The sequence below is a fragment of the Talpa occidentalis genome, unplaced genomic scaffold (genome assembly GCF_014898055.3).
Source record: "Talpa occidentalis isolate TD23 unplaced genomic scaffold, MPIMG_talOcc4v2.1 talOcc4.12, whole genome shotgun sequence".
In the NCBI taxonomy this organism is placed as follows: domain Eukaryota; kingdom Metazoa; phylum Chordata; class Mammalia; order Eulipotyphla; family Talpidae; genus Talpa; species Talpa occidentalis.
Genome location: NW_023601212.1, coordinates 92378028 through 92403866, shown reverse-complemented (window position 1 = coordinate 92403866; position 25839 = coordinate 92378028). Strand labels below are relative to the sequence as shown.

General features: G+C 44.3%; 2 protein-coding genes across 4 annotated transcripts in view; one reads left to right on the top strand and one right to left on the bottom strand.

The window, feature by feature from the left end:
• The window catches only part of TMC5 (transmembrane channel like 5), a 35115-nt gene extending 32927 nt beyond the window's left edge, over positions 1–2188 (top strand). Inside the window, exons 18-20 of one of the 2 annotated variants that reach the window (XM_037507534.1) lie at positions 323–430; positions 929–974; positions 1628–2188. In XM_037507534.1, the coding sequence (XP_037363431.1) occupies positions 323–430; positions 929–974; positions 1628–1674 (201 nt within the window). In that variant the 3' untranslated portion in view covers positions 1675–2188. The remainder of the gene's footprint in view (positions 1–322; positions 431–928; positions 975–1627) is intronic. The other variant, XM_037507535.2, reaches the window with a different exon arrangement.
• A 3533-nt stretch (positions 2189–5721) lies between these two features.
• Positions 5722–23895, bottom strand: GDE1 (glycerophosphodiester phosphodiesterase 1). 2 transcript variants are annotated; one of them, XM_037507532.2, is made up of 6 exons: positions 23508–23895; positions 16596–16771; positions 13133–13238; positions 10700–10792; positions 7878–8089; positions 5722–6753 (listed from the first exon to the last, which is right to left on the bottom strand). In XM_037507532.2, exons 1-6 carry the CDS (start codon positions 23766–23768, stop codon positions 6606–6608), a joined length of 996 nt encoding a protein of 331 aa, XP_037363429.1. In that variant the 5' UTR covers positions 23769–23895; the 3' UTR covers positions 5722–6605. The 2 variants fall into 2 exon arrangements, with proteins under 2 accessions (XP_037363429.1, XP_037363430.1); XM_037507533.2 differs by having other exon boundaries at positions 5729–6753; positions 16596–16767; positions 23508–23883.
• Positions 23896–25839: the final 1944 nt, after the last annotated feature.

Here is a 25839-nt window from a genome sequence, read left to right as displayed (position 1 = left end):
TGCTCCCCTCAGCAGTGTATTTCAGCAGTGTATTTCAGTGTATTTCCCCTCAACAGTGGCTCTGTCTGTTCTGCTCCCTACTCTGTCTCTGGTGGATCCTCTCAACTCCCACACTTCTGGCCTGCACCCTAGTTCTTCTATGCATGCATAAATAAATCAATAAATCTTAAAAAAAAAAAAAAAGGAGAGAGAAAACATGGTGTCATCTTCATTCAATGTCTGGGACCCCAAATGCCTGAAAACTGACCTTCTTTCCATCATTTGCTTCTCAACCCCACATCATCATTCATCCTCCATGGTTTCTTGTTTTCCTTCCTGGCAGGAGGGCAAAGACAAAATGTTCCTGATAGAAAAGTTGACCAAGCTGCAGGAGGCTGAGAAGAGAGCAGACCCCCCCAGCTCATTCATGCCAGAAAGGAGATACGTGAAGGTGAGGCTGGAGGCGGCCTCCTGACTTACCTGCCTCCCCATGAGAAGCACATCCAGGCAACTAGACCACATAGGGCACGTCACTTTCTATGGTTAAACATTTCTGTATGTTTTACTTAACCAGTACTACTCATTCATTCAAATTAGTACTGTCAGCCTGATTTACATAAAGAATCTAGAGGCTCAACTCTGAGTCCATGAAGGCAGGGACCACATCTATACCCTTGAATCCCAGGTGGCATACCATGCATATTAGACACCTGGCACATACCTGTGTGTTGAACATGCTCAGTAAATACCTGTGAAATGAACACATGAATGCAATCACTGTCACCCTCGCCCCCCAAATACGTTTGATCTTTCTGTGGTTGAGCCTTGGTCTTGACTGTCACGTCTCGATTTTAAAATGGTGGTGGAGGCCTGCTCCAAGTCTTATGACCTGTGCAATGGATCTGTTTTCTTCTATAGTGACGAGACTGCCTGTTTTCTTCTTTTTCAGCAAGAGGACCCAATAATTCATATGGAGGAACATGACGCTGCTCATGGTGAGGAACCGAGCTGGCCCTAAAGGAGAAACCACTTATCCAGATGATAGATCCTAACACGGAGGGGCAGAGCTCTCCTGAGTCCGTTAGTCACTCCTTTCCAAGCACTGACCCAAAGCCATGTTAGCAAAACCCCAGAATAATTCCTGCTCTAGGTGTGGCCAGAAGCTAGGTCCTTTCTGTTCAATTCTTTTCCATGTTTGCTCCTCTCTCAAATGAGCTCTTTTTTCATAATTGCAAGACAGCATATCAGCTTCTCTTCTCTTCAGAGTCAAGTTTCTGATGGGTGATGTGCCTGTCCAGTTGTCATGGTCATGAAAGTGATTTCATTTAGATCTGAGGCACAGGCTTCACCTGTAGGTGCAGGTTCTCCAGCCATGGAGACCGCAGGGACTGAGAGGGAGGAAGGTGATTTCCCAAGGAAATCTGTGGCTGATGCCAGGAGGATAATGAACACTGGGAAACAAACCACCCCACCCTCTTTGGATCGCATGTATTACAGAACCCACTTATGGGAGCGAAAGGGAGAGAATGGAAGAAACATAAAAGGAGGAGGCAATGGGACTGAAAAGCTGTGAGATTTAAAAGCCAATTGGGTCTTGGAGAGAGGGGGCTGTGTCTCTGCTAACTTCTCTCTCCTGTGTCAAACCCAGAACTACGATTCCGGCGATCAGTTCAAGAAGATAATCCAATGATCTGATGATTGCCATGAAGGCCAGACACTAATCAAAGGACAGAAGCCAAGATGGAACCACTTTCAGAACACCTTGGCCTTTAGGAACTTCCCAGAAGGGAAATTCAAGCCATTTGCCAGTAGTGGAAACCATCCATAATGTAAATACTGAAGTATATCAGGCATTCCCTGTTGGCTTTTTCACCCAAATTGCTGATTTCTCAAAACAAAATATTTGGGCTTTTCCAATAAAGACTGTTGTAATATTTAAACTAGTTCACAGAAACCTTGAGAGAGATAACCCAGAATGATGTATTTTATCTTCAAGAGGTGTGCATGAGTTACTGGTCTTTAGCAATCTATCCTCTTAATCCTCCCAGACTTGGCAAAGGTTTAAAGAACCTGGTGCTAAGAAAAACGGTCCAGCATGAATAAAAATGTGATTCTCAGCCAGGGATGTGATGCCTCTGAATTGTGAAACCTGCTTGTGTTCATGACTTCAAACTAAAAACATCACGTTACCCATGGGTGAAATCCAGCCAGAGGTCTCGTCTGTGACATTTGTTGCATGAGGAGGATGTGAGTCTGCAGCTGGACTGGGGTGTGGGCTGGGACTGCCCCATAACAGCAGAGTCCCCTGTTCAACCAACATGGAAACAATGGTGACGTGAGGAATAGGTATGTGTAGAGCCAGCGGGCACAGGGCAGGCTCACAGTGGATTCAGGCAGACCGATAGGGAGTTTCTCAGGCTTTAATGCTCTCAGGGAACCAGGTACACAGGCACACCAGGAAGGGAGGCTGGCATACCAGGAGGCAGGCAAGGGGAGCAGGCTCAGAGGCAGGCAGGCAGCTGAGCCTTCCAGTCCCCCACAAGACTCTACGCTCTTTTTCTGGGCTCTCTCTTGCGTTCTCTCGTGGTTTCGCCTCTTCTGTAGTCACATACCTCGTCCTCCTGTAGCTGTCCTCTGTCTCCGAATGATGCTGCCTTTGTATCCCTGGCCTCTAGGCTCAAGTGTGCACACTTATGCATTCCAGCAAGGCTGCAGGTGATAGCCACAGAGGCTAGTGACATAAAAAGCCTGACTCATGCATTTACCCTACAAGTGATGATGTGGGGAATAGTATTTGTGCAACTATGTGTGGAATGAACATGCATGTGTCTATAAACATACATATACACATATATATCATTCTTTTTGCAGACTACTTAAGTGACTACTTAAAACAGAAGGGTTTAGCAAAAGGTGCACTCAACAGATCACTAAGGGGAGAAATATCCTCTTGAGTAATCACCAACATGGGGGCCAGTGGAACTGAATTTAGAAAATGTTTCAAAGCATTTGAAGCACAGGCATCCAATCATTGCCTGATTCACTCTTTCATCCACTCATTCATTTTCCCAACTGAGTTAATTTCATTTGGTATCATCTTTGCTCATGTTGCTGAGTGTCCCTTCATTCATTCAACAAATGAGTGCCAAGTGGGGAGACGACGATTGTGAACAAGAGTCTCCGCCTGTGTGCTTACTGTGCAACTGATTTAGATGGGAACTTTAGTAACAATTCATTGCAATTATAATTATAGATGCTGTGAAGGAGAAGTTGGGTGCTGTGGGAGACTTATGGCAGTGAAGACAGCCTGTGAAACGGATGTTGGAAGTGACTTTCCCTTCGTGTCATTTTAATGCCGTTTGTGCCCCTCTTGTGTCTATGCTGAAATGCCAACTCCCTCTGAAAGCCTCCTTTGGCCGACTTAACACGCCTAGGGCTTCCTCCTGGAGGGCTTCTCTATTCACTGCCATGTCTTGTCTTCACCTGAATCTCCTCTCCCAGAGATGTAAACACAGGAGAAAGATCTAGTCTGTGCGTCGTCCATGTGACGGTGCTTTTATCTTGAGTTAGGGGATATCATACAGTGGCTTAAACAAAAATGTATTTCCTCACAGTTCTGGAGGCTGTTGTTGGTGTTCTCAGTGTTGGTTCAGCCAGAGGGCCTCCCTCCTGGGCGCGAGACAAGATGCACACAGCCTTCTCTCTGCCCTCACCTGGCCTTTCCTCTGTATGTGTGTTAGGGGGAAAAGGCTGTCCTAAAGTTAATTCCATACAGGCTTTGTAGACTCTACCCCCCACTCCAGACCAAAGCCAAAAAACACTGGGAACTCCAAATCCCATCACCACCAAAGGGAAGATGGCTGGGACCTGAGGGCGGGGTTAAACAGCCAGGTGTGGTATAAAGCCAGACACGTGGGCTTTGGAGGGTCCCCCATTTTGGCTCCCCGCCAGCTCGCAGCGTCCGGCCAGCTCTGAGAGTGACTTTGGGTTTCCAGGTCGGCGGATTGGGTAGGACGCATTAAAGACTTTATTTCCCTGTTTTCTCCCTGAGTTGTACATTTCCTTAATTCCCTTTCCCTTGTAAATAAACCTTTTATTAACCTTTTGTGTGTGTCTGTAGTGGAGTATTAATAAGTCCCTTTTAAGCGCGTGGGTGAGGACCCACAGCCAGGCAACCCGTTTTATTTTATATCGGGGTTGCCCTATAACACGTGCACATCCTGATCGACCATTCTTCACGTGTCTGGATTTCCTCTTCTTATAAGGGCACCAGTGAGATAACTGTGGGTTTCTTTTTTATAGGTATTCATCTGCTTAAAGGGCTTATCTCCACTACACTCTGAGGTAGTGGGGGCTGGGGCTTCAGTGTATGAATTTGGTGCCAACTCTCCCCCAGTCGTGTCAGAGCCTCTCATCAGGCAGGAGGTTCTCCAGGCTGGCTGCACACGGAATCACACAGGGAGCTGACAACAGCGAGACCCAGGCCTCTCTCCAGATCAACAAATCCGGCACCCCTACCTTTTCTTGAAAACTCTTGAGATGGTTCCAATGGGAAGTTGGGGCTGAGAGCTACCAAACTACCAAACTGTGACTTAGAGTAGGTCTTCCCAAACTTGCTTGGCCCTACATGCACCTGAGGCCCTACTAAACATGCAAATGTGAGCTCAGGACATTGTATGCAGATCTTCAGGAGACACCCCCTTCCAACCCTTAATTGGTTCAAACTAAGCTAACACACACTTTCCTGCAGTCTTGTGAAGGCCTGAGGCCCTCCCCTGTAGTTTAAGGAAAGGACAACCTCTAGGATTTCTGCAGGACGTGGCACCCCCAGCACTGTAGCAGATGGCCCCCTCTGCTTCTCTGGCACTAAGGTAGTGGGGAATGCGCTAATTTTGTGTGAAGTTTAATTAGAAAAGGAGTCACCATCTTAGCGTACAGCTGACATGTTTTTATAAGCTTTGAGTTGAGGACAGGTGGTAAGCATTAAGCTTGTTAATAGGAACTTTCTCATGATAATAGCACTAAATTCTCAAAAGGTGCGACAGTTTTTTCTCGTGTGTGTGCCTGATCCACTGTGAGACAGATCCCGGCTGAGATATGGAGCTGAGGGACTGCACCTGCCTGATAAGGGCAAGCCCTTAAACCTCTGTGCTGTTCCTGTCCGTGGCTTTCCCACTTTAGTCACCTGAGGAACTTGTTATACAGCAGATTCCGACTTGTGAGACTGGGGCCTCCATTGTCGTGTGCTCCAGCGTCTGGTGTTGTCCACCCCGACCTTCAGACTGTGGCCAGGGCTGCTGCGGTGTCATCTCAGCGACGCCGCTAGTGACTGCTTCCAGCTGCGGTGAGTTGGATCCTGGCCCACGGCCTGCCGGCCATGAGCTCCAGGGCCTTGTTGGCAGGTCTGCGCCATATTGGATGAGTGGCTTTTGTTTAGGACTTTTGTTATGTTTGAATTGAATTGGGGCTGGAGGTAGGGAGGTAAGGGAGAGTGTAAAGGGGCTGCAATTTTTTAAAGATTTAATTTCATTTTAAATATTGCTGCTTAAATCCACTACGTAGAAATCACATGAGAAAGGGCAACAGAGCTGGGAGTCAGGGCTGTTTTACAGGCAGACAGGGCAGTTAAGAGGAGGGGCTCTGCCTAGATTTAATTCCCAACTGCAACAAGGAATTTGAGACCTTGGGCGAGTGACTTTAACCTTGCAGAGCTCCAGTTTCATCAGTAAAAATGAAAGAACACCTCTAAGATTTTTGTGATGGTTAATTGAGATCATGTATATTAAATCACTGCAGTTTCTGGCAAATAGAAAACAAGACTTTTACTTAAAACATCAGGATCTACTATGTTCCCAGCTGTGTCCTTTCTGAGAAATATCAGAAATGGTGTTTGTAAAATGAGGATAACCTTAGATGTTCCTGGAAGTTTCTTTCAGTCATAATTGTTGGGATCATCCTTTGTAGAGTAGCGGGGGGAAAAGGGCAACTCTGCCCCCTTGTGGTTTGTAGCTCTTATTTCAGGTTACGGGAACAACCACGCAGAAGGGTTCCAAGACTTCCCACCCACTTTCCATGCCCCACCAGGGACTGCCGACAGCAGCCTCCCCAAATACTCAAATTCTTTGTCTTAGGAGATGATGCTTGAAATTTTTCCCTTCGTGCTCCTTTTAATGATTTTATTAGTATGGTCACAAGTTTGATGACTACAGTACCTTGATAACATAGCCGAATACAAATATTTCAAATAAGTAAATTCCATAAATGTGTCAAGTTTTAAAATGTCAACTGAGTGATCATGCATTTCCCATGCATTGGCCTCTGCGCCCAAACAGCACCACTCAGTCTGCCCTTGTCCCCGCTGGGTCCTGGTGTGTGCTCTGCCAGGCGGGGGCAGAGCTGTTGTGCCTTTCTGCAGACCCAGGGTTTCAAGAGCAACGGTGTGGAGCGCAGGCATTCCATGGAGGCAGCCCCGGGTCTGGCTTGGGGTTCATGTAAAAATGCAACTACCGCCTATTGCTTGTGTGGGCCCCCGATCCCCGGGCTCGTCTAGCACAAAGGATGAGCTGGTATTCCTGCAGGAAGCCAGCAGGAAGTTTCCGTACTCACGTTTCCTCCCTGGGGGAAAGTTAAAACTGAGATGCACAGTCTTCCAACAAGCTGTCAGTAATATAGCTGGACCTAAGATGGGATTCGTAGTAATTTTTTTCATCAAAGCTATTAACAGTCCAAGCAATAACGTGAATGCCTTTACGTGACCATTTCTTCAAGTAGTCCCTGGAGAAAGAGGAAAAACCAATCCTGTCAGAATTACGAGGAGGCATGTGCGCCACGCAGCATGGTATTTGCCAAGTATCAGTAGTGCCCAGAAAGCGCCTCTTGACTGATCTCTGCACTGCGATCAGGAGTGTCCCACAGGCCAGCATGAGTGCCCCCCCACGCTGTTCTAGCTTCTCGCACACTTCAGTGAATAATGAGCAACACCCCTGCCCCCAAGTCATACGGCGGCTGTAAGAGCCCAGTCCCAGCTGTCTCTGTGGGCTCTTACTATACCGCGTTCCCGCTTTCTTTTCTTGTACCGCAAGGTGATTGTCTTTCTATTCCCTGAAAGCAGCAGGCTCTCTATCACAACACTTTTGCGTGTGTTTTCTTCTCTGACTTGGACCCATCCCCACCCGCCATTCCCACTCACCACACCCTTGAGATCTTAGCTTAGCTGTCACTTCCTTGGGGATGTTTTCCCTGACTAGGTGGAGTTACACAGTGCAGTACATTGTTCTCTCCTATCTAACATTTATCTTAGTGGTAATTTTATATTCATTGGATTTTTGTTTGATTAGCATCTGTCTCTTCCATTCAAATATAAACTACAAAAGGGCAGCCCACAGCTGTGTTTCTTTACCACTGCCATCTTCAGCTTAACCTAGTACCTCGCAATACTGCAAGTAGACACCAAAGATTTGCTGAACTGAATACATGCCTTCCTGAAATAAAGTGAGACTCACAACTGTACTCAGCTGACATACACAGCTGTAACAATGCCAGGAGATCCAGAGTTGCTAGCAGGTTAGGGAATGGAGAATTTCTTGAACTTGATGGATTCCAAAGGGAGCCAATTATAAGGAAATGCAACCCCTTTATCTTCATAGTTTGGCAGGCTTATTTTTTTCTTTAAATTGTACTAAAACCAAGAATATCTGATCAACTTGTTTTGGAAACTGAAATATGCTGAACTCTTCCCACCTAAGAAACTAGTGACATTTGACTTCATAAAGGCACAGTGGGTTTTGTGGCTCACAACCAATCCAGGTTGTCCACTGTGGTTCCTTCCTTTCCAAGAAGAGCATTCAGGAAATGTGTCAGGAGAAGGTTAAAAACAAACAAACAAACTCTCAACTTACGGGGATATAAAATCCTTTTGCATGAGGAAAGCAGAAACTCCACACAGGTACCACAAAATATTATGCAGGCACCAATCGAGCAAAATGTCCATCACCACAAAAATAGACTGTTTCCAGAAAGAATTATAGCGTGGTTTTCCATCTCCTGTGTGGCTTAGGCTCCAAGGTCGGTGAGTTAAAGCTGTCACTACTTTCTGATCTGTTTGTCTCATCTGTAAAGGAATTTTGGAAAAAATCATCATCAAGGCTTAAGACCAGTATCTCGCATGTACTCTTCAGATTTAGCCAATGTGCTCATGCCAACAGGGTGGTCAGAGCTGGTACCTGCCCCCGAGGCTGCTCAGTACTCTCATAATAATGTGATGGATAGCAAGCATTTAATATATGGCTAAGGGAGAGCACGCTGCTCATAATTCTAAAGGAACTACAGTCCTATCTTTAAAATGAAAAAATTACTATCCCAGGGTCAAATCTGAATCATGTCTTGGGCCTCCCCGGTGGCTCAGCGGTTGAACACTGGGTTGCAAAGCTGCCCATAGCCTCTGCAGCGCTGGTTCGATCCCCGGCCGCCAGCGAGGGTCCCACATGGCGCAACAGACCTCTCCTGCCACGCCCGCTGCTCCCCTCAGCGGTGTACTTTGGTCCTTCTGCCTGTTCTGCTCCCTGCTTTGGCTCTGGTGAATTCTCTCACCCTCCCGCGCTTCTGACTGTACCCAGTGCTTGCATAAATAAATAAATAAATCTTAAAAAAAAAAAAATCTGAATCATGTCCTGAGAATAAACTTTTAACTGGATATGGATTTAAATTCTGGCCAGATAAATGTCACTGGAACTCAGTGAGGATGGCCCCACGGTCCTCTCAAGAAGGGCTGGTCAGCTTTGATGCCTTCTAGAGAAAATGACTGGAAAGTGTTGTGGGGGTGGGAAAAAGAAGGAAATGAGAGAAGTGGGGGCAGGGGGTGAAGATGAAGGAGAAAAATGGGAGATGGAGGGCTCTATGCGCCTCTGGAGAGGTGCCACACGCTTGGAAGGCCTCTGAGGCCAAGTGAGTTTGGGAAGCACTGAGACATATGTCTGAAGGCCCGAGCCCCCACTCATGTCAATGACAGCTCACATGCGGGCAAGCGCCAGCCATACTGTGCAGTCGGAACTGCAGGCTCTGTCAGAATGCTATAGAACCAACTCGTTATTTTGGAAACTGAGAAATAAAGGGAAGGAGTAAAGTAAGCATTTATCTGCCTACTGGATAAATAATAGATGAGAAGTTTCTTTTTACAGAAGCATTATAGCTAACATGTAAAGAACAATGACAGAATTAAAAATAACATGCTGCAACCGCTCGAGTGAACCAGAGCTGGCTGCGGGCATTAAGCGGCCCCGGGTGAGTGGAACAGACATCATGCGCTACCTCGTGGAAGAATACACTCACACCTACAAGATGATCTTGCCGAGAATAAATAATTGAACCTAATCTGATGAAGTTCTTCGGTCTCACTACTAATTTACAGGAAACGGAGAAGAATGTGCTAAACTGTATCGTGGCGCGATTAACAAAATCCAGACTCAGGTAAACTTTACAAAACAGCATGGTTTCTTCAATATGGACAGTTAAGGGGGAAAGGAAAGAACTTAAGAGATTTTCGATTTAAAATTACAACACAGTTCTTTATGGGTCCTGATTTAAACAAACACTTTGTGAGACAAAACTATTTATGGGACTGCTGAGACAAATGAAAAATTATACATTTACTGGATATTTGATGAGCTTCAGAATTTATTAATAGTTTCAGATGGGATAACAATATCATGGTTGTGTGTCTTTTAGTCACTTTTTATTATTTTTTTATTCTGTGTAGAAGAACTGGGGTGTAGGCCAGAGGTGTTGGGGTTGAGAGGATTCACCAGAGACAGAGTGGGGAGCAGAACAGGCAGATTAACTGAAATACACTGCTGAGAAGAGCAGCGGGCCAGACAGGAGAGGTCTTCTGCACCATGTGGGTCAGGTCCCTGGCCTGGGATCGAACTTAGGCCTTCATGGTAACAGTGCTGAGACTCAACCCCTGAGGCCACCAGGGAGGGCCCTTTAGTCATTTTTTTTTTCTAAAGATTTATTTTATTTATATAAGAGCTGGGGTACAGGCCAGAGGCACGGGAGGGTGAGAGGATTCACCAGAGACAGAGCGGAGAGCACAACAGGCAGACTGAAGTACACTGCTGAGGGGAGCAGCGGGCGAGACAGAAGAGGTCTGTCACGCCACATTTCCCTGGCCAGCCGGGATCGAACCTGTGCTGCAGAGGCTGCGGACAGCTTCACAACACTTTGCTCAACCTGCTGCGCCATTTTTTAAAGACACTTAATGCAGTCATTTTTTAGTCATTTTTTAAAGATACTTAATGCAGTTTTTTAACCATGAAATGACACGATGATGTTTAGGATAAATGGGCGTGTGGATGAACCAAACTGGATCATGGTGAGAGAGGGCCCTTGGTGCCACTATCTGCCTTTATGAATATTTGAAATTCTTCATAAATTAGTTTCATTCCAAAGGGATGTTACTTAGTGAGACACAGAACGACATAATTCTTACTGTCCTGGGAACACTTACCAAGTTATCTGAATAAACCTACAAACAACATATGGGAAGCTAAAGAGGTCAGGGGTGTGAGTACATGCCCCCCTTGAATGTCCCTTGTTAAATTAAAAGAGGAGTTTCTTTACTTACACAGTTTGATTTAACAGGTGTTATCTAAAGCTTACTTAGCCCACTGGTGTTATTACCACCAACTAACATAATGTTGTGTACAAGATTGCTGAGTTTTACCTTATAGATAACTTCTGGCAAGAAAGAGCAGACCATACTATTGTTGTATAGTTGAGGAAACTCCATATATATTTTCTTTAGAGCATCAGTAGCCTGTAAAACAGATTCACATATTTAAAAATCTATTAATATGCAATTGTCCCAGCCAATAGCTACTATATATTAATTACAACACTTTCAAAGAATTCAGAAATTTGCAGTATATCCAGATACTGAAAGGGATATTGGTAGATTCCATTATCCATTGGGATACCTTTAAACTCATGTCTGTAGCAGGTAAGGAAGTTGGGGGATTGTTGCTTCACTATCTTACTGAAAAGCTCACCCTTTCTGTCATACTTTGGGAAGTATGACAGACTGCAAGCCGGTGGAAGCTGGAAACAAGACTTTAAAATCGTCTCTTCATACCCCAGTGCAGTCATCATCATTATTCCCACAACTCCATCACCCTCTACCTTTCCTAGCTGGAGCATGAGCCCACCAGCATGGGAGCTACAAAGGGTGGAATTTCTCAGTCCAGGGGACAGAGAGGAAATGCCATCTACCACCAACAGGAAGGCGGAAGCAAAGGGACAGGGAGGAGCTGCTCCCTGTTCACAGAAGTGAAGTTGCTCAGCTCTTCCCAAGGTGAACAAAAGTTCCCTCTTGTGGAAGTCCCACTAATCAATGCAAAAGAAATGACAGAATATTTTTTGTAACCTCTAGTGAATTAACAGATTTGGCTGGTGAGCACGAACAGCAAAAACTAAAAATAACAGAGCTGACCCGAATCTAATGTTACTACATCACGATTCTTAAAAATCAGCGAGTTTGTAGAAACTCACACATACCTGTACCAGATATAAACAATAAAATGCATTTCAAAAAAGAAAAAAAAATACAGAATGTACTCAGGACATGCCTTCCCCTTCCCTAATGTAATGGAGTGTGAGAAACACAGAGTTGTTTTCTTGCTGTTTGAGTTAATATGTACTGTGTGTAACTTCACCTAGGCTATTTGGTCTCAAGGATACAAGCTGATCAAGATTAAGGTCACACTGTAGGAAGGGATAGAGATTAGTCACGGTCTGCTGGTTTCCAAAGCCCATGATCTTGGCTCCTGTGCTTGACCATCTCCAATTTGCCGCCAGCACTTTTTCCTTCATACGGCCACTTTGGTGAATTAGATCACTATGTTCTAGCCAGTGTGGCCTAGATCACCTGTGAGCACCCAACCAGAACGTTCAAATTGCTGTATTTAAAAAAAAAAAAAAATGCTTCTTTTATCCTCTCCTTATTCTAAGACAGTAAACATGACAGTCAGTATACCATGGATGAGATCTAGGGCCTACCAGGGGTCTCAAACATGGGGCAAGTCACCCTCAAAACCTGAGGTGCTCATTAAAAATACATGTTCTTTGACCCCCTCCAGCCTAGACATTTTCAGATTTTCTTTTCGATGCGTATTTTTAAAAGGTATTCCCGGTGATTTTGATGCAGACTGCCTGGAAAGCCTTGATGTACACAACCATCAGTTTAACAGAAAGAGCACTGTTGTCTTTCTTCAAAAGTAGGAGTTGATTGTATTGAAGTTAGATGACAATTGAGTTCAATTAAATCCTGGATTAAACAACCAACAACAAACACCTGACATCATCAGAATTCAGAATTGAGGAGAGGCCGCAACTGATTGGAACTATTGCTGGGGAAAATTATCCACATTGCCCAGATGAGGAAAAAAGTATTTGTACTTGACAAGCCGATTATAAGAGAACAAATGTAATCTGAACCATATTTTCCCCATGATTTCCATTGCAATATTATGTTTTTATGAGTAAAAGGGTATGTTCTAAAATTTAAGTAAAATTTTATTTAGGAATGTCATCCATATAATAAGCTATAGTTGTGATAAAGTGTAACTACTCAAATCATAGGATAACAAAACCATACACAAGAGACATAAATCATACAGATGGGATGAATCTGTGTAAAAGATAGATATCCGATAAACTAGCAGAAGCTTTAAATATAGGAGTTCTTAAATTCAGTTTGCAGCTATCTATCTAAGACACTTAACTCATCCGCCAGACCCAACTGCTTTGTTCCCATCTTCTGAGTTCCTTTTCATAAGGTTACTGGAATGGTCTGTTCAAGAAGTACCCTTTTATTGATAATTTAATCTCTTTTTATAAATGTTTCATGCAAGTAAGGAAACCTGACCTCTATTTTGTGCTAGCTATAGAATGCAAAGAGTTGTTGGAAAGCTTATTAAAGGTTAAAAAGGTGCCATAATTTACTGTTTCTTCAATGATGTGGATCTTTGTATTGCACACTTCCATTAAACAAATATATTAGGTGTAAAAATAATTTAAGAATAAACAAAAAATATAGTAAATTTTAGAAATGGTTTAAAATGCAATGTCTTAAAGAAGTGAACTCGGTTATAAACTATACCTTATTTGCATGGCCTTTGACATCAAAGAAGATGGTGAGGTTATGGTTCAGGGACTCTGCAACGGCTTCCCGCAGGGTGGGGATCTTTTCATCAGGGAAATCATTCCTACAAGAGAGGGGAAAGGAATAGCACATGGTAGGAAAAGGGAAAATAGGAAAGTTTAGTGGAACAGACATTAGACAAATGTCTCCCAACCAAAAGGAAAGTGTTTCCCCACCTTTAATCATAGAAAAATGTTTTCCAAACCAAAGTGTTTTCCTTCCTTCAACCATATGCAAAGTCCAAGGATAACTCACTACATTCACTTGAACCAAATTACAGATATTCCTGAGAAAAGAACAACAGCAACAATACTCCTTTAATTTTTAGGAAATAACTAGATTTCCACTGAATTAATATAAATTAGTCACTATTCACCAATGCGTAGACAGAGTGTGTGCCACTTGGCGAGAAGGCAGAGACTTAATGCAAGATTGTAATTGCCTGTCTAGAACCCTGTGTAAAAGGAAGTTCTCAGAAGACATAAATCTGTTAACTGTATCGTACATTTATTTTAAGTGCAACTTTTAAAATAAATAATTTTAAAACATGATTTTCTGATAAAGAAAAGGTAAATAAAAAGTCAGCTTTAAGACATTTTTTAAAAAAGACAAATACCATAGGCAAATCCTCCCACCATCCTACTCAATGTCTGTTCCCTGGGAGAGATAAGAAATGTGAACCTTGGCCAGTCTTAGCTTCCACATCCGCCTCTGAGGATGAGCATCTCACCGCAGTGAACGTAAATCTAGAGAAACGCCCATTTTCCTACCATGTGGTCCCAGCCACAAGCCAATTCCTTCATCTGGCGTTCCACCAAGGAACGCACCTCTGTTTCAACTGTGGGACAAGACTGGTGTTAAAGACAGAAAGACATGTTGGGCCTCCCCTGATGGCGCAGAGGTTGAGCGCTGGGTTGCGAAGCTGCCCGCAGCCTCTGCGGCGCCGGTTCGATCCCCGGCTGCTCCCCGGCCACTGGAGGAGGGTCCCACATGGCGCGCAGACCTCTCCTGCCGCCCGCTGCTCCCCTCAGCAGTGTACTTCGGTCCTTCTGCCTGCTCTGCTCCCCGCTCTGGCTCTGGTGGGTCCTCTCACCCTCCCGCGCTTCTGATTGTGCCCAGTGCTTGTATAAATTAATAAATAAATAAAATAAAAATAAATAAAAAAAAAAAGAAGACATAGTATTAAAAAAAAAAAAAAAAGACAGAAAGACATGCACTGCCTCTGACATCACACCTTCCTACAGGATTTTTAAGGGTGATGCTGACCCTAAGCACTTCTTGCTTTCAGTGTTGACTTTGAGCCTCACATCTTATTAGCTGCAATGTCACTGTAACACTAAAATCAGCCTTTTGTTGTTTCCCTAGAACAATGACATATTTGATGATAGTGAAAAGCAATTCTAGCAACCTGGGCTCAGAACTTTCAAGTATATTAATGTTTTTTCTAGGCTAAACTATGATTTCCTTTGACTGGCTTTTCTTTTAGAACCCAGGAAAATAAAGACTGAATTCACTGAGTCAAATACAGGCATATTGACCATTGCCTGGAGAAGGGATACAGCACAATTAGCAGTGAGACACATTTCTCAGCAGTACAAAGAGGAGAGGGATTTAAATAACCATATTCCAAAGAAGATTATCCAGTACCAATTCCACAGTGTTTACAGTCGTTAACGGTGGGAAGGGTGTGGGCTCAGTGGTGATATACATTTGAGAAACACTAAATTAAAAATATTAATTGACTTGAGCTGTTCATCCCCAAGGGCAACATCTAGTAGACAGTGTTTGCTCTCAGGATCATGGAACCAACCCTTTTCTTGTGCAACCCCTTATAAGACTAGCTCTGACACCGATGCATGTGCACACAAATACTCTGGAAGTTACTGTTTTAAACTATGGCAAGAGGGGATGAAATCAGACATCTGAAAGGACTTTTTCTCTTACAGGGTGGAGACACACGAAGCAGCCAGGAAGAGTGTGACAGAGCAGATGTTTCTCTTGACTGGAAATGGACCTGTCTAGGTTCTAGTCCTGGTCTCTTCCTGGAGTACTTGCTCGAGTAAGTCACTTAATTTTTCTGAGCTTATCTCTAAGAGTAGGATTGCTTTGATAGGCAGGCTCTAGGATGGTAGGAATATATGTTTATTAAAATCTAAATTTACATTTAAATAAAACTAAAAATTCAGTTCCCCAGTTACACTAACCACCTTTCAATTGTTCACCACCGCAAGTGGTTACTGCATTAGACAGCACAGATGTACTTTCTTTTTTTTTTAAATAGAGGCATTTATTTATTTATTGGTTTGTTTGTTTGTTTGTTTGTTTTGTTTATACAAACACTGGGTACAGTCAGGAGCGCGGGAGGGTGAGAGAATTCACCAGAGCCAGAGCGGGGAGCAGAGCAGGCAGAAGGACCGAAGTACACTGCTGAGGGGAGCAGCGGGCGGCAGGAGAGGTCTGCGTGCCATGTGGGACCCTCCTCTGGTGGCCGGGGAGCAGCCCGGGATCGAACCGGTGCCACAGAGGCCGTGGGCAACTTCGCAACCCAGTGCTCAACCGCTGTGCCACCAGGGAGGCCCCAGATGTACTTTCTTTTAATCACTGTAGAAAGTTCTTTTGGACAATGCTGTTCTAGATGATTTCTAGGATACTTTCTAGGATTTTCTGATTCCTCAAAAGTCTGTTACAAGGACCTGATGAGTTAAAAGGGCTAGGTTCAAAGGTGGTATTATTGAAGATTTTAAAGAATGCATCATTTGTTTCTTTTGATAATTGACACATAACATGTTAGTTTCAGGTGTACAGCATAATGGTTTCATGTTTGTATATTCTGTGTAGTGAACACCATGATAACTCTCAGTTAACATCCATCACCACATCTAGCTATAAACTTTTTTCTTGTGATAACTTTTAAGTTCTACTTTTTAGTAATTTACAAATACGCAATACAGTATTAACTATAGTAACAGGCCATACATGACATCCCCATGTTTTTATTTATTTTATAACTTGCACCCTTAGAACAACTTCACCCATTTTGCCCCCAAACCCAGGCCCCATAATTTGTTTCTTGGGGCATGTGAAGGCAAGAAGACTGACAAGTGACTCTGCAATTGCTTTTGGCCTTATGATGCTATAATTTGTATGATCGTAGAAAGTAACTGTCATGTTAGTGACTAGACAGAGCATTGTCTTGGGAATGATTCTGAGACCAAATGTGGCCTCAATGGGAAATGGTGAAAAACATCCAGCCATGTTTCTGTTGTTCCTGGCACCTGCTCATTACCTGGGAAACCTGTATCCCATTCGAAACAAAGCACACCAAAACAATTCTCCTGGAGCAGAAGATGCAGTAGAGCCGCTGTCCTGTGGCTGCCAACAAGAGCTGGAAGGTATGCTTATGCGACAATAAACCACTTACCTTAATCTGTGATTTGCTGCAGGATTGAGTTTCCTAATTTGTTCAAATGTCAAATCACACAGTCGGCCAGTGCCGTCAGTCGTCCTATCTACCGTGTTATCGTGCATCAAGACAGGAATCCCATCAGATGTAAACTCAATGTCCAGCTCCACGCCTGATGCTCCATTCTTAGCTGCCTTAACAAAAGCATCCATAATATTAATGTCAAATGGCCACGGGCCTCGTTTTCAACCAACAACACTCAAGATGACCCGCAGGGCCCGCTAAGTGGACAACCGCTCTGACGCCACTCCCATCCTGCACCGACGGCAAGCCGGCCTCCTTCTAGCCTTACTTCAACTTCTTCACTTATGGATTCCTTAAAAATGGCAATTTCCCCACTCCCCCCACTCTCACAGTGACAGATGAGGAGGCTTAGGAAATTTAAGGTTTCTCTGGTTCCTTGCAGCAGGCTGCGGCTCCCATGCTGTCTCTTGACATGGTCCGAGCATTGGGGGAAACTCCTGAGAAGAGGGGAGTTCCTGTGCTCCCCGAAGAGGGAAAGTTGGAAAGAACTCCCACAAGAAGGGAGTTCTTGCACTTCCCAAAGAAGATCTGAACTAGGGAGTCTCCATGGCAATGCCTGCTAATACTCTCCAATTTGTTCTTGGTTAATGCAGAGGTAAGTTAGTTATTAATTGGCCTGTGAAAACCTAATTTGGACCCAGGTGACAATTGGCTTATTGTTCTTACGCATGAACTATCACAAAAGAAGTAAAAATTGTTAAAGATATAGTTAGGATAGAAATGTCCTGGCCCTGAGAACTATGCAGAACAAGCTGCCCTGAACCAGCTGTGCGTGGAAACCATAGCCTAACCTGGGGGGTGCCTGTTTGCTGCAACAATACATTTCCTGGTGTATGCAAGAGGTCAATAGTTCGCAGGCCATGTGGAGGTTAGGAATTTCTAGTTAAGAGCTAGACTTCAGTAGAACTTACATAGATTTGATGAGTTGTTTTAGACCACTGTAGGGTAAGGTAAAAAATCAGGCTTTTCTGCCCTCCCGCCATCAGGATAGATGAGGGAACCCTATGATCCTGAATGCATGCCTGATGGCGGGCACCTGAAGTGGGTACACCTGTGCTAAGACTGTGCTTTTTTTCAAGGGCGGCATCACGGGGACGCCAGTAGAAGCAGCAGAAGCCGAAACAGAAGCCGGGAGAGAAGCAGAGAAGGCCGGAGAGCCCAGACAGAGTGAAGACAAGCACCCCTGCCTGCCATATGCCTGGTGAACCCCAATAAAAGACCTGCAAAAAACCACTGAGGACTCTGACTCCTCCTTTACCCGGTATGCATGAGATCAGAAAATCTGCACTGTGGCCAGTCCTGCCCTTACAACCACTTTGAAGTAATTATTAACCAAGTTAATTGAGTGCTTGGAGATAGATTGATTTTAGTAATTGAATATAGAATAGGAATTTTACACCCACTTTTGTAATTGGGAAAGTTTAATTGTTGCCAAACGTTGTGCTGTCTTGTATGACTGATCATGCTAGTAAATGAGCTGTACCTAGGAAACTAATTGTTCTTAGGTTACCAAAGAAATGGCCTACAGGTGTAAGGCCAAGGGAGTCTTTACATGATCATGAGAAAATATGTATTGATTGTCTCTGCTCTGCTTCAATGCTTACGCTGATGAAATCCCACCGCTCGCCTTAAGGTATAAAGACCCGCTGAGACCCTCAGCAGGAGATACTTGCAGGAAAGGTGTCTGTGTCTACCTCACTCCTACCTCACTCCACTTCCCCTCAGTCCTCCGAGAAAACTTGGCCAACACCGTCCTCTCCTCTCTGAGACCCCTGACACAACTTCTAGCTGGAGCTGGTCTCCAGCAGTTCCTCAATTATACGGGTGACTAAAGCTCACAATTACATATATGTCAACAACTTCCACTGTTTAACTATACTCTGTTTGGTACAGTATCTCTGAAGACTCCTCTGTGCTTGTTGATACTGTGCTACTTTGGCATAAACAAGATGAGTCAGGTTTTTGTTGGTTCAACTCCACCCTCTGCAGCATAGACACCAAGTCTGCTTTTAGGGGACACTCCATTAGTGAGCAGCATGGGTGTTGGCCAACAGGCCGGGGAGCTTGTTGGGATATACTAGGATGGGATGGGATATACTAGGATTTATCTAAGAAAAGGACATGAACATTAAGTTTTTATGTTTTATTTTTTAAGTATCCTCGTTAGCTGTTTCTGCCATTCTTCTCCAAACCGTCTTCCAGGGTCTGCAGCCAAGCCCACCTTCCTAGAGTTCAGTTTGAATTATGTAATCTCTCTCTCTCTTTTTTTTTTTAAGATTTATTTATTTATTTATTTATTTATACAAGCACTGGGTACAGTCAGAAGCGCGCGGGAGGGTGAGAGAATTCACCAGAGCCAGAGCGGGGAACAGAACAGGCAGACTGACGAAGTACACTGCTGAGGGGAGCAGCGGGCAGCAGGAGCTGCGCGCCATGTGGGACCCTGGCCCGGTGGCCGGGGAGCAGCCGGGGATCGAACCGGCGCTGCAGAGGTTGCGGGCAGCTTCGCAACCCAGGGCTCAACCGCTGCGCCACCGGGGAGGCCCGTGAACATTAAGTTTTATGGGTCACGCTTTTCTGACACACTGTCCAAACTTGTTTTCTTTGACTTCTTTGTCACAATGGAGATGTGAAATGCTCACGATGATGAAGACATTAACTTAAATTTTTAAAAATTATGTCAACATCCATTGCGAACATACATAAAAGTATATAGCAAAAAAGTCTTGAGAGGTGTTAACATTTTGCCATATTTGTTTTAATTTCTTGCTGCCCTAAAACGTAACAGCTATCGATTGAGACATCTCTATTTGTCAGGCACTAGTCCAAGTGCTTTAAATGCAATAACTCATGTGACCCTCAACCCTGTGTAAGGTAATCTTTTCATTTTCAAATGAGGAAATTAAGACACAGTACGATGAAGAAACTCGCTCTGGGTCAAACTAGGAGGTAGTAGATAGAACTCAATTACCACAACTGTACTTATCCACACCACAGACAGAGCGAAAACTTTCCCCTCGTCCTCTCCAGAGCCAACTACCCTCTCAAAGCTGATGTGCACCATTCTCACATTCACTTACAGGCCTGTATATATTTACCCCACACTTAAGTGCCTATTAACAGCATATAGCACTGGTCTTGTGCTTTGGAAGCAGTCAATAAAATCAAGCCATTGTTATTCACTGAATTCTTTTCAAATATTTTTAAATATTTATTTATGCATACAAGAGCTGGGGTGTAAGCCAGAGGTGCGGGGGATGGGGGAAGGGTGAGAGAATTCACCAGAGACAGAGTGGGGGACAGGCAGATTTACTGAAATACACTACTGAGACAGGAGAGGTATGCTGTGCCAAATATGGGTTAGCTTCCTGGTGGGGGATCGAACTCAGGCTGGCGAGATGATAGCGCTGAGACTTAACCTTATAAGTTAAAGTCAGAATAAGCTACAGACTTATAAGGTATATCAACTTGGGTCCTATATTCTACAACACAGATAAAAATGACATTGTCAGTACCCACATTGCATCTCTCTCACTATGCCACGAATGTTATCCTTATTCCTTGGTGCCAGCACTACCATTACATTTAATTATACTTTTACTCATTAGGACCAACTTTACTTGGCTACAACACAGAAAATGACAATGGTGAGACGCTGTATTTTAGCAAAAATGCTAGAATTAGTGAGTTCACTTACTTGTCTTCTGAGTTTATTAAGGCCCAGAACAAAAGCCCTATGTAAGAACTACCATATTAGAGTTTCTTAGACCAGATCTAGTAATGCTTAAATTCAACTTTCTTTTGTTATTCTGGTTATAGAGTCAAGAAAATAACCCCCTGATTCTAAATCACCCACGAGTATATACTTCATACCTTTTCATTTATTTAAGGAAATTTCTTTTAATACTATTTTTATTCTAAATATAATAATTTCACATAAACTAGTTTACATAAATTTGGTAGTTTCATTTAAAATGTTTGAAACTACAGCAACTGTTCAGTAATAGAATAGTACAGTTTACTGTAGTTAATAGAAATCAGATCAGTGTTGCCTTGGGGCAGAGGTGGGATGTGGAGTACTGACTCCAGAGAGAGCACAAAAGAACTTTCTGGGCTGCTGGAAACAGATTTAGTGTTGGTAACCCCAGGGTTTATTTTCATCAAAAACCATCAAAGTGCACACTGAAAAGCGACTGTGGGTACAGTTTCATTCCCGTCATTGTTTTTAATAGTGCATCTGTTTTCAGAATATATTCACTTCACATCACTGAAGTTGTTCTTCTATATCTTATAATAGACCAGACCAGAAATTCTATTACTATGAGAATATGTTCCCTGATTTTTTTTTAAAGATTTATTTTATTTATACAAGAGCCGGAGAACAGGCCAGATGTGAAGGAGGGTGAGAGGATTCACCAGAGACAGAGTGGGGAGCATAACAGGCAGACTGATGAAATACATTGCTGAGGGGAGCAGTGGGCGAGACAGGAGAGGTCTGCTCACCATGTGGGTTGCTCCAAGGCTGGCGGGGATCGAACCAGCACTGCAGAGGCTGCAGACAGCTTCACAGCACTGTGCTCAACTGCCTGCGCCACCAGGAAGGCCGTTTTTATATAGTAAAATGTTTATGAATATAAATTATGAGCAGCAACAATGCAAAGGAAGAAAGAACAGGACAAAAAACAAACTTTGATGGAAATCAACTACATATTTCTTTTGAAGTCAAGTGGGACAATGTGATCTTATCTTCCGAGGTCTGTATTCAGGAGCTAAAAAGTTCATTGGCAATGACCTTGTTAAACAACCTGCATCACCACACCTCATTATCTCGTAAGAGTGGTAATCGGCTTTATATATATTAAATACATGCTCAGCCAAAACATATGACATGAATGGAATTTAGCTACAATTTCCTTGTAACACAACAGGATGTGAAACACTGTGTATTTCATACATCTACTTCCTTAATATGATTTATATTCAGTCAAACTTGTTCCTGACCAAACCATTAGTAAATGCTTAAGGATGCCTTCTGTGCTCAATTAACACTGAGTTCTACTTTAAAGCATCTTACATCAAGGTTAAGTTGAAACAGAAGCCAATGAGAGTTATGTGCCCCCCCTTCTTATTAGCAATCAAATATCTTTCTTTTCATACAATTCCATCTCCTAGATAGCTGTTACTTTATCCAACTTCTCTGAGTTTAGATGTAAATACATTCTTTGATTACTTTATTTTTTATTTTTATTTATTTTTTTAATTTAAATTTTATTTTTATATTCCTCATACAATTGATTACTTTAGACTTATTTTTAAACAGAATAGAAATGTAGCTCTATCTCCCTTCCATTGTAAAGAACCAAGGGGAGTGAAACAGAAGTTTGACTTAGTTCATAAATACAGGTATCCTCCATCACATTAAAGGATGGCTGCATACCTGACCCCCTTCCTTCTTCACACTTAAAATTTTTGCCTTTACACAGGTGATTTTAAAGAGTCAAGCCATCTTCAGATTCCTGGTTTAAAGAGCTTACGTTTGTGAATTTTTACCATGGGCCAAGCATTTTACATGGACTACCTCAGTGATCACAACCCATTAGGGAGAATACTAACATTATTCCTATTTTACAGTTGGGAAAACTGAGGTCAGGGCTGGGACTAGAATGAGGAGGGGTTTCCTGGGTTGCCTTGCTTGCCACATCATGGTCACGACTGTCTGGGACACAGAGCTTAGGTAACTTGCTCATTACCCAATACTGTCTATCCCCAGCTAGAAGAAAAGTCAGTGCAAGCTTTTTACACCCCAGAATATATCCTAGTCTATGACAAAGTGCATGTGGGCTGGAATCAGAAGGCTGAATTCCAGAAAGAGCTCTTTGCATTTGAGTCAGTTTTCCTGGTCCAGTCAATGTTAAAATAATGTCTCAAAGAAATAAGAGCAAGAGATAGTATTTCCACATATGCAAAAACTCTTTTACATGCAAGCTGTCATTATTATGAAGTCAGGAAACTGCCAAGAGAACTGGGCGGGCTCTGGAGTCTCAGGCAAGCCTTGTAAAAAGAGGAGGCAAAAACTGATCAGGAGTCCTACTGCCAGGGTTGTCTGAGCTGAACGTGTGTGTTTGGAGGGAAAGGAGATAAAGATATGAAGGGGACAGTCTGGAAGACAAGCAAGGCCAGCTGCTGTGAAGGTGATTCATTTAGAATAAACCCCACCACTGACCAAGACTCCACTTAACCTGGTCACATTTCCAGCTTCACTAATACACCAGCCTGTGTTTTCTCCCATTAAGTGAGGTCACACACAAACTTGTTATCTGAACACACTAATATCATTCCGACCTCAGGTCCTTTGCACCTGCTACTGCCCTCCCTGGAATACTTCTCCCCAGATCTATGGCTGGTTTCCATAATCCAGTTTCAGCTTAAAAATCGTCTCTGAAAGGATTTCTCTGACTCTATCTAAAACACCCCAGCTCCACCGCCCTATCATTTTTTATCCCACTACCTAATTTTTTCATTGCACCTTATACCCTTTATGCGTTTACTTGTTTAAGACAGGCCTCTCCTCCGCCGGGGCCAGCTTTGGAAAGCAGAGGCTCTGTCTGGTTCATGACTGCGCCCTCATGTCTGTGCATGCTGAATATGTCACTATTTGCTGTGTTCTATAAATACCTGAAATTGGGAGATTCTCCAGACTTCAGAGGGATCAAAGGCCATTTGACTGTATCTACCGGGGACACATGGGGAGCTGGGAAGACTATCACGAGAAAACTGGGGATCCTTCGCAAGGACAAGCGCAAGTTCCAGCCCGGGGGGCGAGGTCGCCAGGTGTGGGGGGCTCACCTGCCGAATGGCCGCCAGCGTGTTCTCGGGCGCGTCGTGGCTGCCGCCCCGGTGGGCGATGGCGGCCACGCGGTCTCGGGGCCTGAGCACCTGCAGGGCCCGGCGGGAGGGCACGGGCTCGAAGCTGAAGAGGCGCAGCAGCAGGTAGAGGCTGCCGGTGAAGAGGCAGGCATTGAAGGGGTTGCGCGTCACCAGCAGCAGCAGCAGCAGGAGGAAGGAGAAGGGGCCCAGGAGGCCCCCCTGATCCTCCAGCACCCACATGCCGGCGCCCGCACCGGCACGAGCGGGGGTCCCGGGCCCGCCGGGCTCCCCCGACAGGAGATTGAGAAGCAGGGGCGAGAGCCCAAGGCGCTCCCCGAAGCGGGCGCCCTCCCAGGGGACCAGCGCCGCACAATGGCGGCTGCAGGCACATCCGGAGAGCGGGGAGCGCCGCAGCCAATCAGGGCCCGGGAGCGCCCGAGTTCGGGGGGCGGGGCTGATGCCATGGCAACGAGGACCGCCCTGGACCCAGGCTCACGTTCCAAAGTGACATTGGGGTAGTTTTGCGAGCTGGAGCTTGGGTCAAGGGTTCTCAGCCTGCAGAAGGGGAGGAATTAAGAGGCGCCGCCGTAAGGAGCTTTGCAGGGACTGGATGCTTAGACTGTTTCAGTCAGTTCAGGGTGTGCCAACAGCAGTCCAGGGGCTCTGGGCACGGCACCAGCGGGACAGTGTTTGCTCTTGTGGGGCAATTAAGAATTACAGTTAACGTTTGTAAAGTACTTACCATGCTCCAGGTTCTGTGCCAGCAAATGCTTGAGTGTAGTTACCTGATCTGTTTCTCCAACCCTGGTGGGTAGTCATTACTGCAAGGATTCAGTCGACCCTAGAAGTGAGATAGGACAGGACTCAAGGAAAAACTTTGCAGAAGTATTGCCATTCAATTTTGCTGTTCCCATGGGCTGGTAAACAAGAGGTTAAAACTCTGATGACATTAAGCCCAGACACCTGCTGCCATCAATTTCCTTGACACTTTTTTTTGTTTTTTACTAATTCCCCCCAGCCCGGCATTCCGGCATTCCTGGGTTATCTTTACACAGTTTATCAAGTTGGCTGCTATGAGAAAAGGGGAGTTAAGGACCCAAAAGAAAAGGGAGTCCCAGACATTGAGACTAGACTAGACTTGTTTATCTGGATCTGCGGGGACACAGCCTCCTCTGGATCTAAGGGGACACAGCCTCCGTGAAATCTTTACGTTGGACATGGGCCAAGGACTGCATGACCACTGAGCTGCAGCTGATTGGTAACCACAGCTAGCAACTTATGCCAAGTCTATTCTCCTTGCCTTCTCAGCCAATAAAGTTTCATTCCTTTGTTCTCAACCCCTAGTCCTAAAACCTACATAGAACCCCCAGACTCAGCACCTTGGCGAATCTTTCTCATGCCCATAGAGGTCTCCCCAGAGTTGTCTTTCCTTGCTCTTTTGCTAATTAATAAATGCTGACTCTGCCTCACGGTTGTCTGTGAAGTCTCTTTTCAGTCTTGACTACAGGGTCTCAAGAGCCCCTTCCTGGGAGTAGACCCCTCCATCCATCCCTCTGACTCCTGGGTGGTGGAGCAGGAGACTGCGGCTGTTACACTGCTAGCTTAACTGCCTGCTGTGAGTGAGGTTGGAATCTGTCTGAGGGGGCTCTAGTCCATTCCCTTGTCTGGTGACAGGATTTTTCAGAATTTGAGGAAATGAAAGAACATATTTAAAGGGATGCACACAGCAAAAGAGACAATAACAAAAACAAAGAGAAACCCCACCGACTGGGAGAACATTTTTGCACACAACACTAATGATAAAGGACTGATCACAAAAATCTGCAAAGAGCTGATGAGATTTAACAACAACAAAGAAAATAACCCAGTCAAAAAATGGGCAGAAGAACTAGAAAGAAACTTCTCCAAGAGGAAATGCAAATGGCCAACAGGCATATGAAAAAATGTTCAACATCACTTGTCATCAGGGAAATGCAAATCAAAACTACCATGAGATACCATCTTACACCGGTGAGAATGGCACATATTAAAAAAACTAGCAACAACAAATGTTGGCGAGGATGTGGAGAAAAAGGAACTCTCCTGCACTGTTGGTGGGAGTGCAAACTGGTCCAACCACTATGGAGAGCTGTGTGGAGATTTCTGGACCTACTAAACATAGAGCTTCCATATGATCCAGCAATTCCACTCCTAGGGATTTACCCAAAGGACACAGAAACATCAATTCCAAAGAGCACCTGCACCCCTATATTTATAGCAGCACTATTTACAATAGCTAAGCTTTGGAAACAACCCAGATGCCCCAAAATAG

What these genes read in the sequence shown, in the direction of transcription:
- GDE1 (XM_037507532.2), bottom strand. Translation starts at nt 23,768, where the DNA reads ATGTGGGTGCTGGAGGATCAGGGGGGCCTCCTGGGCCCCTTCTCCTTC. An exon ending in TGCCAGAAGTTATCTATAAG is followed by an intron (nt 8,090 to 10,699) that starts GTAAAACTCAGC and finishes ATTCCTTTACAG; the next exon opens with ATGAGACAAACAGATCAGAA. An exon ending in CAAAAGGATTTTATATCCCC is followed by an intron (nt 6,754 to 7,877) that starts GTAAGTTGAGAG and finishes CTCTTTCTCCAG; the next exon opens with GGACTACTTGAAGAAATGGT.